This window comes from Cnephaeus nilssonii (genome assembly GCF_951640355.1).
Source record: "Cnephaeus nilssonii genome assembly, chromosome: 7".
Lineage (NCBI taxonomy): Eukaryota > Metazoa > Chordata > Mammalia > Chiroptera > Vespertilionidae > Cnephaeus > Cnephaeus nilssonii.
Genome location: NC_137078.1, coordinates 32,426,292 through 32,442,512, shown reverse-complemented (window position 1 = coordinate 32,442,512; position 16,221 = coordinate 32,426,292). Strand labels below are relative to the sequence as shown.

The 16,221-nt window shown below is 38.7% G+C and overlaps 1 protein-coding gene across 8 annotated transcripts in view; it reads right to left on the bottom strand.

The window, feature by feature from the left end:
- Positions 1-12,731: 12,731 nt before the first annotated feature.
- ARHGAP29 (Rho GTPase activating protein 29) overlaps positions 12,732-16,221 on the bottom strand; it is an 83,239-nt gene continuing 79,749 nt past the window's right edge. For all 8 annotated transcript variants that reach the window (XM_079777680.1, XM_079777676.1, XM_079777678.1 and 5 more), the window contains one exon: positions 12,732-14,736. In XM_079777680.1, coding sequence (XP_079633806.1) covers positions 13,856-14,736 — 881 coding nt within the window. In that variant the 3' untranslated portion in view covers positions 12,732-13,855. The remainder of the gene's footprint in view (positions 14,737-16,221) is intronic.

Here is a 16,221-nt window from a genome sequence, read left to right as displayed (position 1 = left end):
TGTATACAAATTGTCCCCTCCACCGGGAGTTCGTCCGGGAGTTCGACCAGGGAGCAGGGCCTGCCGGGGGAAGGGAGGGAGTACCCGGCCGGCAGCCAGCAGCCACTAGTTATTTCATAGTAAGATGAAGAGTCCCGACTCTATAATCTGCCAGTTCTATGTGTGAGTCCTGCTTCTGTCAATACTGGTTGTGTGATCTTGGACAAGTGTCTCAATGAAGACTTAGTTTCCTAGTGTGTGAAACAGGGATGATACACTAACCTATTTCTTCAGCTTGTGTGGAAGAAATTAGAGAATGTATGCAGAGTACCTAGTAGTGGCTTGCAAATAACAGAGGCTCATAAATGTTAGCTACCTTGATTTTCTTTCTGGGTTCCCCAAAGTGATATGATTCTTTTACGTCTTACAGGGTGAAAATTGAAACCAAGGCTCCAGGGCAAACAGAACGTGCTATTGATTTAACCTTGAATTCTTATGCCATTTAGAACTTCCCTTGAAAAAATGTACTCATCTTACAGCCAAAGAAGTGATTGAAAATATTGAAACCTGACGGTATGGCCCACAGACCTGAATAAAATCTAAGAGACCATGATTTTAGAGGAGCTATGAGTCCTGAAAATAGGTTACAAAAATTGAGTTTATATATATACTAGAGGCCCGGTGCATGAAATTCGTGCACGGGGGTGGGGGTGTCCCACAGCCCAGCCTGCACCCTCTCCAATCTGGGATCCCTCTCACAATCCAGGACTGCTGGCTCCCAACTGCTCACCTGCCTGCCTTCCTGATTGCCCCTAACCACTTCTGCCTGCCAGCCTGATCACCCCCTAACCACTGCCCTGAGAGCCTGATTGATGTCTAACTGCTCCCCTGCCAGCCTGTTTGCCCCAACTTCCCTCCTCTGCCGACCTGGTCACCCCTAACTGCCCTCCCCTGCAGGCTTGATTGCCCCCAACTGCCCTCCCTTGCAGGCCTGGTCCCTCCCAAATGCCCTCCCCTGCTGGCCATCTTGTGGTGGCCATCTTGTGTCCACATGGGGGCAGGATCTTTGACCACATGGGGGCAGCTATCTTGATCTTGTGTGTTGGAGTGATGGTCAATCTGCATATTACTCTTTTATTAGATAGGATTTAGCAGCTATAACAGAGCCATAGAAAACAGGTTCTACAGATAAATTTAAACGCAATGTGGACATTTAGATTATTTTGGCCTGTCTTATATTCTATTTTAGATGCATCAGTCAAAACCCAGAAGAGAGAATTCCTGTACGTAAAACAAACACTTATTGGAACAGCAAGGAAATATTTAGCTCACAGTCTGACCCATTCATCAGATCCAGGGCTCAGTAAACTTTTTTTTCTTTAAAGGGACAGATAATAAATATTTTAGGCTTTGCAGGCTGTAGGGTCTCTGTCCCACCTACTCAACTCTGACGTTGTAGCAGGAAAGCAGGCACAGACACTACATAAATGACGGGGCATGACTGTGTTCCAACACAACTTATTTACAAAAGCAGGTGGTGGGTCAATGCGGTATGTGGGCCATAGCTTGCTGCCCCTGCTCCGAACCATATATCATACTCTAAATAATGTGACTCGTTCAACTACTCAGAAACAGATTTAGTCTGTTCTCTGTACTAGCTAGTTAACAATTTGTGCACTGCTCACCTATGAAGATATAGAATTATATATTTAGATATATATTTGATATAAATATATACAAAATTTTAAATGTTTTACCTAATTATGAGAAAGCTTAAAACTGTATCATATTTATTTTATATGCATGTTTCAGTTGTTGACAGTTTTTGTTTTGTTTTGTTAATCCTCACCTGAGGATATTTTCCCAGTGATTTTTAGAGAGAGTGGAATGGAGGTGGGGGAGAGAGAGAGAGAGAGAGAGAGAGAGAGAGAGAGAGAGAGAGACATCGATGTGAGAGTGACACAACAATTAGTTGTCTCTCACACGCACCCCGGCCAGCACTGGGGATTGAGCCCGCAACCCAGGCATGTGCCCTTGACGAAATTGAACACAGGACCCGTCAGTCCATGGATTGATGCTCTATCAACTGAGCCAAACTGGCTAGGACAGTTGTTGGAAAACCCTAATAGTTCATCCCTCTTCCAACATTTCCTCTTTGTTGTACTAGTATGTACACTTTAATTTTTTAAAATTTAGTTTTAATTATAGTTGACTTACAATATTCTATTAGTTTGGGTATATAACATAGTGATTCAATATTTATATTCCTTACAAAGTGATCATCACAATAAGTCTATAACATCTGTCATAACACATAGTTATTATGATATTGACTCTATTCCTATGTATTTTAATTCCTGTGACTTATTTTATAACTGGCAGCTTGTAGCTCTTAATTCTCTTCCTCTACCCCCCACCCCCTCCCCTATGGCAACCATCAGTTTGTTCTCTGTATCTATGAGTTTGTTTCTGTTTCATTTTGTTTTTCATTTGTTTTGTTTTTTAGGTTCCACATATAAGTGAATACACTTTGAGTTTTTAATCTGTAATTCAGTTTTGAGCTTTTTTTCCCCACCATTATATAAAATACTTAAGTTTCCAGCACTGAATTTGATTGGAAATTTAAAATTTAAATATACCTAAGACCAAGTGATGAAAGACAAACTATCAACATATTATAAAATCCAAGTAACTAAACCACATGATTCAGAAACAGGATTAAGGGTATCTGTGAAGTCCAGATGATTGCCACTGGTAAAAATTAAAATGCTTTGGCTGCTACAGAAAAATGTTAGAAAATTAAGCTCCCATTGTCATTTGGAACATAAAAGTTTATGTTTAACAGGGGACAACTGTTAAAAAAAAATTGTCCTCTCTTTTACAACTACTTTATACTGGAGAGTTTGGATTTTTTACAGAGAGGAAGGGAGAGGGATAGAGAATTAGAAACATAAATGAGAAAGAAACATCGATCAGCTGCCTCCTGCACACTCCCTACTGGGTATGTGCCTGCAACCAAGGTACATGTCCCTGACTAGAATTGAACCTGGGACCCTTGAGTCTGCAGGCCGATGCTCTATCCACTGAGCTAAACCGGTTAGGGCTGGAGAGTTTTTTTAACCACTGCAATCAGAAAATTATTTCTATAAGTAAGCACTTAGTTTTACTAAAAAGGAAAACTGCTTCTTACTGAATTTATCAGTTTTACAACTTCATTTTATTGAAGATGGATTAAAAGAGACCATTTTACAGGAGGAAAAAAAATCAGTGGAACTTTACAATCAGCATGTTGTGTTTATAAGTTTCAAAACACGAAAGTATGATATATATGTGCTCAGAAGTCACTCAGGAGGCTTATCGAATGTCACCGAATTGTGGGCTGCAATGAATTGAGAGCAGTTCAAGAATTTGAAGCTGAGCAAGATCTAGATATTTGCTGATTATTTTTTAAGAACATCTTGGTCCAAGGTGAAAAACCTGATGTGTGGTGTTTTTTTTTTTAAAAAAAGGAATGAATTAACTTTTTACAAACTAAACTTGAAGGGCATTTAATTAATAGCCAAGTTTGACTGAGTTCATAGATGTATAACCTTAATCAATAGAGACCTCACTAAAGTTTGTTGAGTTAGAGATACATGCAAAGTGCTTGGGAGAGTACCTGACGATGACCAACATTTCTTGTAATATACACACATCATGGGATAGCAGAACCACCACAAGCTTAGAAGTCAGTCTGGCCTCGGTTCACATCCCTAAAAAGGAAGTTACTTAACCTCCCTTGCACAGTTTCACCAAGGGCAAGACGGTGATAGTCCAGATTCTGTAGAACGCGTCCAAACTTGTCTTCACTTACATTTCCCGTTTCTGCCACGTGAAGCAGGCTGTCTCCAGGCAGAGTTGCAGGGTGAGTCAGGTTTCAGAGGGAGTGTATTAGGAGGCTCTCGGACATGTTTCATTTTGAGAGAGGAATGATGTTTTGAGCTCTTGGTCTATAAGCAGGTATATGATGTCAGAGGAAAACCAAACGATATCAAAATCAAGCTTGTGTGGCACTTGATAAAAAAGCCTGAGTTGACAGACTCACCCTCAGAAAAGTAGGGAAATTACATGATTTCATTAAACAAGTTATTCTCACTTTAAAAGATATGTAGGTATTAGTGAATACTTCTTCCTGCTTAGCAGACAAGAACTCTTACCTACTCAATAGAAATAGATATCCCTAAATTATATTAAAGGATTGAAGGTACACTTTGAATAAAATTATATATGTGTGTGTATTAAAATTAATATAATAAACACTTACAAACCACACTGTTAATGTAAAAACTTGCTTCTGTGAATTTCCTTTTATGAAAACTTCAGCAAGTATTTCCATAAGTCAAATTCATAGGAGTGAAATTGCTGGGTCAAATTACATTGTCACATTGTAAATTTCACATTACCTTGGTAAATTAGCTTCTGAAAAGTTTCACAATTTACAGGCCAACCTAATGTAGCTGTGCCCTGAATCCCAAGGCTTTTCCAACTCAATCTGCTTTTCAGTTACACTCAACCCGCAGTGAAAGCATAGAATATGAACTGTCTTAGATGTCTCTCATATCTGATCAACTAATAAATGGACTATAGCATTCATCCTGTCCAACTAATTCTAACAGTTGGTAAATTCATTTGCATTTTTATGTACATAATTGTATCATTTGCAAACATATGACTTTTATTTCCTCCTTTTCAAAAATCCTCATGCCTTTCATTTTTTTTTTCTTGCCTTTTTGTATGGCTAGAATCTCTAGCACAATGTTGAATAGACACAGTGATTTGTATGCATCCCTGTGTTGTTCCTGATCTCTGGGCAAAACGTCAATATTTTACCACAATCTGTCTGTAGTAGACTGAAGTTCTATCAGTTTAGGGAAGTCCTATTAATAGTTTACTAAGCATTGGGTTGTTGTTTTTTAAATCAAAAATGGCTATTGAATTTCATCAAATCCTTCTTTTTTAACTTGCATCTTATTGAGGTAACTATATTTTTCTCCCTTTAAAAATGTGGCAAATGTGTTGCTTTTTCAAATATTAATTAAACCACGTTTGCATACATGGAGAACTAACTTCATGTGGTAGTGATAATTATCCTTTTTGATTATTACAAGTTTCTTTTCGATATGCTGTGATGTCCTGGCCAGGTTTTGATATCAAGCTTAGGATGAACACAGATTGTTTGGAACAATGGCTTTTTTCTGTAGCCTGGAAGAATTTATATAAAGTTGGAGTAATTTCTCCATTAAATGTTTGAAAGAATTCACTGGTGAGGTCTTACTTTTCTTTGTGGGAAGGCTTTTAATAACTGATTCAATTTCCACTAATAGAAGAAGACTCTCCAGATTTCCTATTTGTCAATTTAATTTTTGAGGAATTTGTCCTTATTCAAATTTTAAAATTGATATTCAGTTGTTTATCATATCACTTTTTAAAAATGTTTGTAGAGTCTATAATATTCTTTTTCATTCCAGATATTATTTTTCTTTTTTATTGACTTCTTACTGGAGGTTTATCAATTTTTATAATCTTTTCAAAGAACCAGCATTTAGCTTTATTGTTTTTCTTTAGCTTTGTTTTCTATATCACTGCTATCCACTGTTTTGTTTTCTTCTTCCTACATTTTTTGGTTTTAATTTACTGTTTTTGTTTCTTGAAATGAAGCTTGATTGGTTTTAAACTTTTGACTTTCATGGTAAATGTAGTTAAGGTTATAAATTTCTCTCTAAACATTGCTTTAGTGGCAGCACAAAACTTTCAATATGGCATGTCTTCATTATCATTCAGTTTAAAATATTTTCTAATGTCTTGTTGTTATTTCTTCTTTGATCCATGGATTATTTAGAAGTGTGTTCTGTTTAATTTCTAGGTACTTAAGGATTTTCTAGTTATCTTTTGTTACTGATTTCTAGCGGTATCTCCCTGAAGCCAGAGGGAATAATTTGAATTATTTCAATCCTCTGAAATGTTCTGAGGCTTTCTTTATGGCCTGGTTATTGTCAGTTTTGGTCAACTTTAAATATGAGCTTAAATGAAATATGAATTCTGTCATCACTGACAAGTGTTCTCTGTATGTAAATTAGGTAATTTGTTAACTGTGTTCTTCAGATTTATATTTTCACTACAGTTTTGTCTGTTCAGAGTTATGTTAAGGTAATGCTTCTAATTGTGGATTCGTCCATTTTTCCTTTTAGTGGTATATTTTGCCTTGTACATTTGAAACGTATTAGAATATCCCTCTCTATCTCTACTAATGCTTCTTGACTTAAAATCTGTTTTCTCTGATACTGGTGTAGCTACATAAGGTTTTTCATTAGTAGTTGCATGGTTTACCTTTTTCCATCCTTGTAGTTTTTGTGACTTTAAGATGTGTCTCTTGAACACAGGATGTAGATACATTTTGTTTTCTTCCCCAGTCTGATAATTAGTTTATTGCTTGGAGTATTTAGTCCATTTTCACTTTATGTAATTATTGATTTAGGTGGTTTTATACCTACTATCCAACTATTTATTTTCTATTTGACCCATTGTTTTATTTTTTCCTTCTGTTTGTCTTTCAGATTACTCAAATATTTCATTTCCCTTTCTTTTAACTTATTATTTTTGATATTACAACACATATCTTAAATATAATACATTTACCTTGAAATGCTAGAACTTTATAATAATTCCATTCCTTTTGCCTTTGCCATTATTGTTGTCATGTATTTTAACTCTGCATAAATTTCAGACTCCATATTACTAGTATCCTATATAATAAAAGGCTAATATACAAATTGTCCCCTTGACCAGGATTTTGACCGGGAGTTCAACCGGGAGTTCGACCAGGGGGCCGGGCCAGCTGGCCAACCACCCTCAGTCCCTTGCCCTGCCCGATCGGCCCTGATTGGGGTGGGCTGGCCAGACCCCACCTGTGAACGAATTCATGCACGGGGCCTCTAGTTGCTTTACAATAGTCAATATTCATCTACACTCACCTTTCTGGAGGTCTTCATTCTTTTCTGCATTCCTATATTTCCATCTAGGGACATTTCCCTGTGCCTAATGACCCATCTACAGGCCTGCTAGTGACTAATTCTCTTTTTTTGTTTGTCAAAAACATCTATAGTTCACCTTCATTTCTGAAGGATATTTTTACTCTTTATAGAACTTTGAGCTGACAGTCCTCACCCCCCAGCACTTCAACAATGTTTTCTAGATGTGCTGACATTAATAAGTGACAAAATGAAAACACTGAAATTGCTTAATGCAATGCTTTTAGGATTTCTAGCACCTAGACACATTTCAGTCACTTTAAATTCAAGGTCACAGAATCAGGATCAAGAGCTTGAAAGACTTTACAGATTACCTAGCCCAATTTCCTCCCCAATAATAATCCTTGTAGATAGGTATTTAGTTTTTGTCTTGAACACTTTTTTTTTTTAGTTTTGGAAACTCACTAAATCACAAGACAATGCATGTTATTTGAAGAAAGTTCTAATCATAAATTGCTTCCTTAGAGAACACTGACATGAAAACTGCCTCCATGCACCTCAGTCATGGGACTTCATTCTGCCTGAAGGAGCAAGCAGGATGTTTAATCTTTGGTTTTCACTTTGACATTAGAAGAAAGCTATTAAGTCCATGGCTTCCAGGTTAAGCATACCTTTCTCTACCCATCCCAATTCCACCCTCAACCTTCATTCACCACAACCACACAGGTCACTAATCCCTGTCAATTATGTTTCTAAAAATAAATTGGAATGTAGGTCATCATCCCCACAAACAGTGGCTTCATTGAGGGCCCATTTCTCACCTGGATTGCTAAGAGATCTCATGCAAACCCTATTCTCTCTCTGCTGAAAATCTTCAACAGCTCTCCAGGACAGCATTGTTCTGAGACAGAGTGCGGAGGGGTAAATGTTATTCTGTTACCTGCTCTGTTGTTCTCTCATTATTAGCAAAGTTTATCCTACAAAACCAGCTGTAACCCAGAAAAACTTTGGCAATTTTAGATGCAACAGTTATAACTAAGTGAATAAGCTTTAATACACACACACTAAAAATGACCATTGAGTTGGGATATGACAACCCTAAACTTCAGTATCCTAGCAACTAGAAATAAAAAATTCTAGCCTGAAAGTATAGGATTTATGACAGCTTCTGTCTTAAAAAAAAAGATGATGCAACAATTTAGAAAGACAATTTATAAACAGAATTTAAAGACAAAATTTATAATAAAGACATGTGGGTTCAAGTCCCATCACCCTTTATTAGCTACATAACTTACAGTAAATATTTAACTTCTTTGAAGTCTATTTGCTCATCTGAAAAGGACCGTTAAGAATACCCTATTTTGTGAAGATTAAATTAGATGGCAACCACAAAGCAAGTTTGTTTAAATAAAAACTTAAGTAAAAATTAAGTTTTCAAAGCAGCATTATTCATAGTGGGGGGAAAAACCCACAAAAACTGGAAGCAACTTAAATGTCTTATCAACAGTGGGATGAGTATATTTACAACAGGAATACTCCACTGTAGTTAAAAAAAAAGGGGGGGGGGGGAGGAAAAAGATGTTTGTAGCTACAAACATCTATATGGTTTAATCTCGAAAATATGTTGAAGAAGCAAGCCATAAAAGAATCAAACAATTATTTCACTTGTAAAAGGTTAAAAAAACAAGCAAATAATACCTAGGTAGCAAGTTAAAAAAAAAACAAAAACAGCCAGGGAATCTATATATATTAAATACTAATATGCAAATAGATGGAACAGCAGAACAACCGAACAACCGGTCACTATGACGTGCACTGACCACCAGGGGGCGCGCGGAACATGGCAGGTGTCGGCAGCAGGTGGCAGAGCATGGAACATGGTGGGTGTCGGCTGCAGTGGGATGGTGGAGCAGGTGAGCAGGGGCGCCAGACCAAGGCAGGGCCTGCCAGTCGCTGTCATCAGGGTGAGCCTCTGGTGGTTACTGAAAATTCTTTGCTCCCACATGGTACAGTCCGCCTAGCGCTCGCACACGCTGCCAGTGCCCGGCACTGGCCCCAATTATTCGACGCCATCAGCGGGTGTGGGCGGTGGCTGCTGGCCCCGATCACCCTTTAGGGCTTCTCCACATCCCCCTGCTCCTGAGGAGCAATGGGGGCCAGCAGCCGCCTCTTGCACCCACTGCCGGCAAGGGCCCCACTCGCACCCACAACTGGCACAGGAGTTGCCGCTCACACCTGCTGCCCGTGCCTGGTGCCGGTCCTGATCGCTTGGTGCCATCAGCGGGTGCGAGCGGTGGCTGTTGGCCCCGATTGCCCCTGAGGGCTTCACCTCCCCCTGCTCCTGAGGGGTGATCAGGGCAGCAGCCGCTGCTCACACCTGCTGACAGCGCTGGCCCCGCTCATACCCACTGCTGGCGCTGGCCCCATCGCTCCATGCCGTCAGCGGGTGCAAGTGGGACTGGCACCTTCAGTGTGCGGGAGCGGCAGCGGCAGGAGTGGGGCTGCCGGCAGAGAGGGAACCAGGGGCTGCAGCAGGAGGGGCCAGGCAGGGGCGTGGAGGATGGGCCGAGACCCGCCCCTGTGCCCACCGCAGCCTCGCAGCCCACAGTTCCTATCAAGGTGCACGAATTCGTGAACTGGGACCCTAGTAATTAACATAAAATTCAAAATAGTGGTTATAGCTGGTGTGGGGAGAGGCAGGCATGTGACCAGGGCCTCGTCCCTGTTGATAGGGTTTCAAGGTATGTTAGGGATCAGTGTGGTCAGGACCAGTACAGCAATAGCTGTAGACTTATTTGACATGCGTGGGGCTAGATGGACCAACGCAGCCGCTGGCACTGTTGGGAGGCTGACACATAAAGGAAGAGTAAGCAAATACTATATCTAAGATTATGGGAGCCAGGTTTCTCACTATGAGAGAAAGGAGTTACAAATATGTAAAGACTAAACCCTGAAGTAGTAACCTAGAAATGAAGGTATTAATGTAAACTCAAGGTTTTCCATATATATTTATGTACAGGAATACATATATTTGTATGTCTTATGTGTGTATGTACACATGTATTTCTTTGATCTGTCCACCAGTAGGGCTTAAAACCAATGACTTTCCGGTAGCAATGAGCACTTCTCAGCTCATTTTCCATATAGTATTTCCTTTGAAATGAACCACGGCTCCTTGGAAAAATGACTGGGGCAGGAAAAAGTACAAGTTATCCTTGGGATACCTTCATGTGTCAAAAAATAAGGAAAAGCTCAGAAAGTCAAAAGAACATAGAAGTGAGCTTGAAGAGATTCCCATAGACCAAGCCTGGCAAAAGTATAAAAATAAATGACAGTAATATATTGTAGCTTACTGAATATAGTAGGAATCCATGAGTCCATATTCATAAATGAATAAGCAAAAAGACAAATGGAGAAAGGACCACTAGTACAGTAGACTATCAATCAAAGCATAAGAAACCATGTGGCAACCAGAATTGTAATAACTGATTCAAGCAAGAAGGGTTAATGGACTCTAACTGGTGACAATTTGTAAGAAACAGGAAGTTTACATACTTCTCACCACACTCTTTTCATTAACTTTACAATGGAGAAACATGATAGATACCATCCTAACCAAGTGATCCAAACTAGCATTACCAGGAATGGGACAATTTGATATTGTGTAGCTCATGGCATGATACAGTGAGAATATAACATCATTTCCATCATATTCCTGACAAAAAAATATATATCCCAAATCCAATCATGAGGAAACATTAGCTAAACCCAAACTGAGTGACGTTCTGTAAAATAATTGGCCTATACTCTTCAAAAGTGTCAAGGTCATGAAAGAAAAGACTGTTCCAGATTGACCAGTACAGCAATAGGAGACGAGAGAGGACAGCTGGGTGCATATGGTCCTGGACTGGGATGCTGGAGAGAAACATTATCGGGACAATCAGCAAATCTGAATGTGGTCTATGGATTAGATCTCATACGCCAACATTAATCTTCTGACATTAATGGTCATACTATGGTATGGTTATGCAGGAATATCCTTGTTTTGAGGAAATATTACTAAAGTATTTTTTAGTAATGTCTGCAGCTTACTTCCAAATGGTTCAAAAATTATATTGGATGGGACTACACTGAAATCTGTAAATAAATGTAAGATAATTGAACATCTTCAGTGTTGAGTCTTCCAATCCATGTAAATCATGAAGCATTTCATTTAAGATGTCCTTAAATGCCTCTTGATATAATCACAGATACTGAATTGTCTACATTTATAACACACCAAAACAATTTTCTGCCTCTGAAAAAAACCCAGAGAATTATGTTGACTATAATTTGTCATAAAATATACAATTCTTGCCATTTAAAGAGCGTTTTATACTTGTACAAATAAGTGTGTAACACAATGTTAGTTGGGGAAGTATGCCCACAGTGCCAGCTTTAAATTAAATCACCCAAGGAAGTGAGGTATGATTCTATTTGATTCTGAGATCTCCAGGCAACAAGTCTCTCATCTCTGTATCAAAAGAAATACATTGCCTAAGGTGTCCTCAAAGTAATTTTAAGTACTCATAAATTTGAAGAAAGTTCTCAGCATGTAAAACAAGCCTATCTGGGGAAGTTATCATCAACCCTTCACAAATGACTTCCTGGAAACTTGAACAATATGCTTTCCACAAAGCTTTCTGGGGGTCTGGCAGCTCTAAAGGGACTCCCCACTACTGCCCTTTCCTCGGCTCACATCCTTTCCATGTGCCATAAAACAGCTTCCTTGTGAATGATTGCCACATAACTGGGTATCAGGGCACAGTGCACACTGTGGGTCTCTAGAGACAGAAACATCCTCTCAGGAGATACTGAATACCCAACAAAACTAAAGAGCATCTACAGATTAACAGTGTAAGCTGGACAAGATGCCAGAGCCCTAAAGGCAAGAAAGACCCAAAGTGAAACTCTCACTTGTGAGGAGAAACAAGAGGCAACTTGATTATATACCCTTCCACTGGGTTGTCTTAATATAGTAAAAGAAAAACGAAGCAGCTTAAAAGTATTTTCTAAGTTTCAGTATGGGATGAGAAAGTTCCGGAGATGGATAGTGATCATGGTTACAGACAATGTGAATGTACTCAATGCCACCAAAAGGTGAATTTTCTATTGTTAAACACTGCCTGATATTATTACTTAGTAATTACACAGCCATTAAGAGCACTGACCATCAGAATCTGACAGCCCTGTGTTTGAGACTTGATCCCAACTGTTATACCTCTAGCCCCTGGAGCACACCACTGAGCATCAGTTTCCTTGTCTATACCATAGGAATGATAAAATACTTCCTACCCATTATAGGCTGCTGTGAACTTGAAATAATTTATGTAGGAACTTAGCAGAGTTCATGGCATAGAGATGGCTCAGTAACTCTTGACTCTTACTGTCTTTTAGGGTTTTCATAGCCATAAAATTATTTTGTATTTTATACAATGAGGACTAAAAACAAGGCCCCAGCACAAAGGATTTGTTATATAAAACTATGTAACAACTTCCCATAAAATGCATTCCATGTTGTAATAAGTCGGGATGTATGAACCCAAGTGTTGATCACTAAGCCAATGGTTAATACGCCTTATAAGTTTCACCCCCTAAGAGGCAACAATTTCAGAGAAGTCACAAGAACTTGAAATAATTTAACAGGTTAATATATATGTATTTTTATCATGTACAATATGGTCATATAAAAGCATATACTACAAATTGAATTCACACATACAAAAAGAGGCTATTTTATTTTTTTGTCCCTTTTATATCCTATTTTAGGCAAAATGATGAAACCCAGAAAATAACAGAACTGCACTAGTTCTAAAAACTCGGAATTTTATATATGAAATATATCCAGTCATCTACACCTCCTCTCAAATTCCAAACAATGAGGCTTACTGAACTATACTTAGAATCAACTTAAATAAATCTTTGCACGATTCAGATGAAACATACATTGTCAATGTTATAAGTCCAGGTAGAAAAAGTACATAAAATTATTCATAAGTAAAAACATTTCATACAAAAGAAATGTTTGTTTGTGTTTTTAAACCCAGACAATATCAAGAGGAAATGCATTAAATTTTAAAACATGTTTTGGACCATTATATAATATACCGAAAGGTTCAGAGTGTTGAACAACAAAATTTTATGCAGAACAAAGCCAAAAGGTAAAAAATTATTAAGTGTATTAAAACCATCTAAAGCCAAATAAGACATCACTGCACTATATAATTTAGAAACTGGTTTAAGTGCATTTTCTCTGTACAATTCAACTACCACTTGTAAATATGGCAATTAATTGAAATGCAATTATATGCAGATTTGCAAGCCTTTTGGCCATTACATAAATATTAAAAAGTTAAGTAAATTGCCAATTGAAAAATAAAAGGTCGCACACATAACATAAAAGCACAATGGTCAAAGATGCACTATAAAATTGTGTTTAAAAAAAAACAATCATACTAAACAAAGAGCTTTCAGGCACTTGCATTCAGAAACATTTCTTTTATAAATAAGCACATAGTTTCATTTCAAAAAAATAAAGCTGATTCTTCCCAATTGCAGCTATTAGTTGGGAACTATATCATATATTAGGGATGCATTTAAATGGACCATTTTATGGGGAAAATCAACTAAACTTCAAAAAATACAGATAATTCCAGTGAGACACAGAGGTGGCCCTATCAAAACATTCTACCATTCGATACAACCAACACAGGATAACACAATACAATGACAAAAAGCGAAATCCACAATTTGGCAATCCTATACACAAGGGGCCCTGTCAAAAACTTTCATAAAACAAACACAAAACAAAACAACTAAAAAAGACAATGCTACACAAACTGTGGGGTTTCATCTTCAAGGTCTTCAAATTGTTGCATTCGTTTAAGCCTTGGCCTCTGACATGTTGGGTGCACACCGGGCAGGTCATGCTCCTGAGAGTTCTCTTTAGGCTTACTTGTCGTCGGCTGCATGGGACAAGCTGGTGTGTTTTCTGAGTCTGGAACTGATTTCAGCATATGGCCCCGAGGAGCGTGAGCTACGCCAGGAGACACTGCTGGGGAGGATGCTGCAGGTTTCTCCTCAACCCCTCTCACGCTGGCAGTGGGAGCATGTGGTTTATAAAAGGTTGTCCAGTGCTGGGGCTGCAGTGTTCTGGGGGCTCTGACAAAAGCGGGAGGGCAGGCGTCGGAGGACTGTCTCTCCAACACCTGTCTTGCTGTTTCAGTGGGTGGCTTACTAGGCTGGGCGGCATTGCCTGGATGGTCCCCACCAACCCTGATGCTCCTCATCACTCCTTCTTGGAGTGCATTGGGCACAATCATTGCAGTCTTTGCATTGAGGTCTTTTTGTTCATACTGTTTCTCCCCTGTTTTTTGTAGAGTTTGCTGGTGAAAGCCATCAAATTTGAAACAAATGGGAGGGGTGTCTTTTCTATTAACTCCTTCAAAGGCAGAATTCTTGCAAAGCTTGTCTGAATTTACATTTCCCATATTTCTGCCGTTTCTCTCATGAGGAGGGCTTGCAAGAAGAAGCTGTCTCTCAACAGGCAAACTTACAGGTCTAATCTTGGTCCTTGGAGTATACCTCTCAACAACACTGTTTGTTTCCCTATTGGACTTTAGAGAAAATGGCTTGGAGGTTTTACAAACATCTTCCGTCTTTTGTGATGCTGATTCAAGCTCTTGGTCAACATGCAAACACACTTTGTTGTCTGAAAAGGAACAGATTTATTTAAAAATCAAACTTCCTGGCTCTTGGTTAACAAGAGGAACATGCTCTCAAAACAACAAAGGTCTTACATATTTTTCTGTTATTCTTAGTTATCTATGCAGAGGAGTTTAAAGGTATACTCTGAATAAAAATGTCAGAATTTTGTATTTACTTAAATCAATATAATAAACAGCTACAAAATCCATTGTAGGCTAGTAAAAAACACACAAATGAACAATAAAATACTTGCTGAAGTACTTATTTTTATGCACCATGAGATGACAAACAAGCAGTTGCTGGGTCAAAGGGTTGTCATGATTTCAATAGGCAGACATTGGTAAATTCACCTCAGAAAAATTACACCAATTTACAGGCCAGCCAAATACAGGTGTGCCCTTGAATCCCAACACTTTTGCCAACTCCCTAAATCTGCTTTTCATTTACACTCAACCCACATCAAGAGCATAGTATATGAAATGCTTTAGATGTCTTTCAATCTGATCAATTAATAAATGGACTTATAATATTAATCCTGTCCAATTAAGGTTCAATAGGTTTAAGGAAAAAATGTCATTCACTCCATTTACTGTTTACTCCTAGACTTACTTTCTTCTCTTTCCTATCAAGTCTGGACCCATGGCCCATGTTTTCTCAAACTAGAACCCTGACTTCCTTTAAGCCCTTTTCCTTTATGCTGCATCTTCCCTAAAAAAATTCAATTTCTGGACAATTTCAGTCCTCTGCTCATACTCCTCTTTTGGGCAGCGGTCTGCTGACAGGTGCCCACAGAATCACTGTCAGCTGACACCTCATCTGACCTTCCTTCCTTAGCTAGGATTGACAACCTCTCTTCCCTGGGCTTCCAAGCAACACTCCGCTGTTTCCCAGCACCACATTTACAGACCACTGTAAGGGACCTGACTTATTGTGGTGGTGCTGTAGATACCCATTGAAGTATATTCTTAAGTTCTGAAGGGAAAGCTCATAGCCTAATGGATAAGAGCACATACTCCAAACCCCAGTTGCTGGGGTTAGCTCAGCTCTACCACTTCTGCACTGGGCAAGGCAATCTCACTGTCCCTCAGTGTCAAGATACTCATAACTGCATTTATGCTGATGGATGACCTGAATGTCTAATCATGAAAAGTGCTCAGAATTTTCTGGTATACAATAAGCACTCACAAATTACATTTATTATTGTAATTATTCTAATTGGGAGTCCTAGATCGTGGGATAGTAAAATAAACACAAACATAGATTCAAATACGGACTGAACAATTTATTAGGGACATGACCTTTGGTATGATTTCACTCTCTCGCACTTTTAAACTATAGTTGAGTGGAGCTAATGTACTTACTTTATAGCACTGTCATGAAGATTAAGTCAGATAAATGAAACCAAACAATAAGCACAGTGCCTATCACAGAGAGGAAGGTGCCCAGTCAGGCTATGTCAATGCTATTTGATTATACATCCAATTTAACA